Consider the following 4,836-nt stretch of genomic DNA (forward strand, 5'->3'; position numbering starts at 1 on the left):
TTTTTTTTTTTTTTTTTTTTTGAGACAGATTCTCAACGCATCACCCAGGCTGGAGTGCAGTGGCGTGATCTCAGCTGACTGCAACCTCCATCTCCCAGGTTTAAGCGATTCTCCTGCCTCAGCCTCTGGAGTAGCTGGGACTACATGCACGTACCACCGTGCCTGGCTATTTTTTGTATTTTTAGTAGAGACAGGGTTTTGCCATGTTGGCCAAGCTGGTCTTAAACTCCTGACCTCAAGTGATCTGCCCACCTCAGCCTCCTAAAGTGCTGGAATTACAGTCGTGAGCCACTATGCCTGGCCCAAAGTTATCTATTTTTTTTTTTTGAGACGGAATCTCGCTTTGTCGCCCAGGCTGGAGTGCAGTGGCCGGATCTCAGCTCACTGCAACCTCTGCCTCCTGGGTTCCCGCCATTCTCCTGCCTCAGCCTCCCGAGTAGCTGGGACTACAGGCGCCCGCCATCTCACCCGGCTAATTTTTGTATTTTTTAGTAGAGACGGGGTTTCACTGGGTTAGGCAGGATGGTCTTGATCTCCTGACCTCGTGATCCGCCCGTCTCGGCCTCCCAAAGTGCTGGGATTACAGGCGTGAGACACTGCGCCCGGCCCCCAAAGTTATCTTAACCATGATGGGGAACCCAGTGAAACTTACTCAGATATGAACTGGGAGATCTCCTCATCCAGCATGTCCCTCTTCTCCTTCAGTTTCTGAATGTCAAGGTGCAGAGACTCCTCGCTGGTCCCATCAGTCTGGCCAGACTTGGGCGATGGCCTCTGAGAGGCAAAAAAAGTCATCAGCCAGACTGACCAGTTATCCAAAATTCACAGCTTACATGTCCCCCAGTAGTCACTCCCTGATTGTGCTTGCTAATAGGCACCCTAACCCCCTGAATAAGACTGCATTTCCAAGCCTTCCTTGGAATTAGATGTGGCCCTATGACTAAGTTCCAGCAAGTAGAACTTAATCATCTGGGAATTTTTTTTGAGACGGAGTCTCATTCTGTCACCCAGACTGGAGTGCAGTAACCTGATCTTGGCTCATTGCAACCTCTGCCTCCCAGGTTCAAGTGATTCTCCTGTCTCTGCCTCCTGAGTAGCTGGGACTACAGGTGTGCGCCACCATGCCCAGCTAATTTTTGTATTTTTTAGTAGAGATGGGGTTTCACCATATTGGCCAGGCTGGTCTTGAACTCCTGACCTCGTGATCTGCCCGCCTCGGTCTCCCAAAGTGCTGGGATTACAGGCGTGAGCCACTGTGCCCAACCTCCCCCCTACCTTTTTTTTTTTTTTTAAATAGGGTCTTGTTCTGTCACCCAGGCTGAATTGCAGTGGCATGATCATAGGTCACTGCAACCTCAAACTCCTGGGCTTAGGTGATCCATCCTCTAGCCTCAGTCTCCGACAGCGTTGGGATTACAAGCATGAGCCACTGTTCTCAGCCAGTGACTGGGAATTGTCCTCCCAGGAAAAGGGCATGCCTTTCTCTGGCTGGAATGTGGATGCAGTGCTGGAGCTGAGCAGCTATCTTGGATGATAAGGTACAAGTCATACACTGAAGATGGGGTCGAATCAGATGGAGGCCTGGGTGCCAATGACTGCTTAAACCATTGTTATTTGGGGTTTTCTTCACTCCTAGCCAAACCCAATCCTAACCAATGGGCCCGCCCTGGTCCCCAGTCTGACCCCAGAGAACCTGCTCCAGGCCTCCGTCTTGGGCTCTCCTCTCATTTACAATGTCACTGGTGGGTTTTTTTTTTTGAGACAGAGTCTCACTCTGCCGCCCAGGCTGGAATGCAGTGGCATAATCCCGGCTCATGGCAACCTCTGCCTCCGGGGTTCAAGTAATTCTCCTGCCTCAGCTTCCTGAATAGTTGGGATTACAGGTGCACACCACAGTGCCCGGCTAATTTTTGTATTTTTGTATTTTTTTTGAGACGGAGTTTCACTCTTGTTGCCCAGGCTGGAGTGCAATGGCGCAATCTCAGCTCACTGCAACCTCTGCATCTCAGGTTCAAGTGATTCTCCTGCCTCAGCCTCCTGAGTAGCTGCAATTACAGGTGCCCACCACCATGCCCATCTACTTTTTTTTTTTTTTGTATTTTTAGTAGAGTTGGGGTTTCACCATGTTGGCCAGGCTGGTCTCAAACTCCTGACCTCAGGTGATCCACCCACCTCGGCCTCCCCAAGTGTTGGGATTACAGGTGTGAGCCACTGTTCCCGGCCTAATTTTGTATTTTTAGTAGAGACAGGGTTTTTGCCATGTTGGCAAGGCTGGTCTCAAACTCGACCTCGAGTGATCTGCCCGCCTCGGCCTCTCAAGGTGCTGGGATTACAGGCGTGAGCCACCATGCTCTGCTGTCACTGGGTTTATAATCTCCTTGGATAAAACCCTTCCTTGGGGCTTTCATCTTTGCCCTTTCTGCCTGTAGAAGCTGTGAAGGCCAGTGCCTAGGACACAGCCAATCTTCAGGAAATGTATGTTGGATGAGCTGTCTACACATGATACAAGAAGGGACTGAGGAGGATGGTCTTCCTGGTTTTAGGTTAGTATCTTGTAACCAGTCACTCAGAGGAATGAGTGAGTACCCTCTGCCAGGAACTGACAAAGGCTCCAGGAGTGCAGCAATGAATGAGACATCAAGCCCAGCCCACTGCTTTCATAGAAGGCACAGCCTAGCCTCAAAGAGAAAGTACCCCACAATGAAGTTCTTCCTCCAGATGCTTCCACTTAAAGCTCTACTTATGCATCGCCCCATCAGAAAGCCCCTCTCTGACAGTCCTGTCTACAACGGTAATGTCTCAATCACTCACTATTCCTTTTTCCTGATTTTTAATATTTTTTGAAATTTAATTTTTCTTTCTTTTTTTTTTTAAGACAGAGTCTCGCTTTGTCACCCAGGCTGGAGTACTGTGGCGCCATCTCAGCTCACTGCAACCTCCGCCTCCCGGGTTCAAGCAATTCTCCTGCCTCAGCCTCCCGAGCAGCTGGGATTACAGGTGTATGCCACCATGCCTGGCTAAGTTTTCTATTTTCAGTAGAGACGAGGTTTCAGCACGTTGGTCAAGCTGGTCTCAAACTCCTGACCTCGTGGTCCGCTCACCTCAGCCTCCCAAAGTGCTGGGATTATAGGCATGAGCCACCGCGCCCAGCCTTTTTTAAATTTAATTTTTAAGATGGGGTCTGTCTCGCTCTGTTATCCATGCTGGAGTGCAGTAGCACAATCACACCTCACTGTAGCCTCAACCTTCTGGGCTTAAGCAATCCTCCCACCCTAGCCTCCTAAGTAGCTGTTACAACAGGCATGTGCCATCACACTCAGCTAATTTTTTTTTTTTTTTTTTTTTTTGAGGTGGAGTCTTGCTCTGTCGCCCAGGCTGGAGTACAATGGCACAATCTTGGCTCACTGCAACCTCTGCCTCCGGGGTTCGCGCCATTCTTCTGCCTCAGCCTCCCGAGTAGCTGGGATTACAGGCACCCCCACCATGCCTGGCTAATTTTTTGTATTTTTATTAGAGACAGGGTTTCACCGTGTTAGCCAGGATGGTCTCAATCTCCTGACCTCGTGATCTGCCTGCCTCAGCCTCCCAAAGTGTTGGGATTACAGGCGTGAGCCAACACGCCCGGCCACATTCAGCTAATTTTTAAAAAAAATTTTTATTTTTTGTAGAGATGAGGTCTTGCTATGTCACCCAGTTTGTTCTCAAACCCTGGGCTGGAGCGATCCTCACACCTTGGCCTCCCAAAGTGTTAGGATTGCAAACATGAGCCACCGCACCTGGTCTCCTGATGTTTTATACCATTTTTCATCACCTGACAAGTTATGCATTTCATTGTTTTCATTGTCTTACATTGCTTTACACCACTCAACTGTAACCTCCATGAAGGAAGGGACTTTTGTTCACTGCTGATTGCACAGTGTCCACAACAGTACATGGCACATAGTAGGCACTCAATATTAATATTTATCAATGAATGAATGAATAAGTAACCAATAAATGAATTATGTCTGAAGAATGCTTTGAAGTTGAAGTCCAGTGTGCTATGGGAGGGTTTAACAGGGCAACTGGACTGACCCAGGAGTGGGGATAAGGCTTTTCTGAGGAAGTTAAATTTTAAAGGATGAGCAGGCTTTAGCTTGGCAGAAGGGTGGAAGAAAGTATTGCAGACAGAGGGGACAGAACAGTTGGCCCGCCATATCAGTGGGTTTCACATTGAAAATATCTTATGAAAAAAAAGCATGGTTGGCCAGGCGCAGTGGCTCACACCTGCAATCCCAGCACTTTGGGAGGCTGAGGCAGGCAGATAATGAGGTCAGTAGTTTGAGACCAGCCTGGCCAACATAGTGAAACCTTGTCTTTAGTAAAAATACAAAAATTGGCCAGGCGCGGTGGCTCAAGCCTGTAATCCCAGCACTTTGGGAGGCTGAGACGGGCGGATCACGAGGTCAGGAGATCGAGACCATCCTGGCTAACACGGTGAAACCCCGTCTCTACTAAAACACAAAAAACTAGCAGGGCGAGGTGGCGGGCGCCTGTAGTCCCAGCTACTCAGGAGGCTGAGGCAGGAGAATGGCGTAAACCCGGGAGGCGGAGCTTGCAGTGAGCTGAGATCCGGCCACTGCACTCCAGCCCGGGCGACAGAGAGAGACTCCGTCTCAAAAGAAACAAAAACAAAACAAAAAAATACAAAAATTAGCCAGGCATGGTGGTGTGCGCCTGTAGTCCCAGCTACTTGAGAGGCTGAGGCAGGAGAATCCCTTGAACCTGGGAGGTGGAGGTTGCAGCAAGCCAAGATCACGCCATTGCACTCCGGCCTGGGTGACAGAGCGAGACTCC

The 4,836-nt window shown here is 49.5% G+C and overlaps 1 protein-coding gene across 1 annotated transcript in view; it reads right to left on the reverse strand.

Moving 5' to 3' along the window:
• LOC108521850 (DNA repair protein SWI5 homolog) overlaps nt 1–975 on the reverse strand; it is a 5,310-nt gene extending 4,335 nt beyond the window's left edge. Inside the window, exon 1 of the mRNA XM_017861836.1 lies at nt 651–975. Within this exon, the coding sequence (XP_017717325.1) occupies nt 651–795 (145 nt within the window). The 5' untranslated portion in view covers nt 796–975. The remainder of the gene's footprint in view (nt 1–650) is intronic.
• Between the last annotated feature and the right edge of the window lie 3,861 nt (nt 976–4,836).

Source organism: Rhinopithecus bieti, unplaced genomic scaffold (assembly GCF_001698545.2).
Source record: "Rhinopithecus bieti isolate Rb0 unplaced genomic scaffold, ASM169854v2 scaffold_63232, whole genome shotgun sequence".
Classification (NCBI taxonomy): Eukaryota; Metazoa; Chordata; class Mammalia; order Primates; family Cercopithecidae; genus Rhinopithecus; species Rhinopithecus bieti.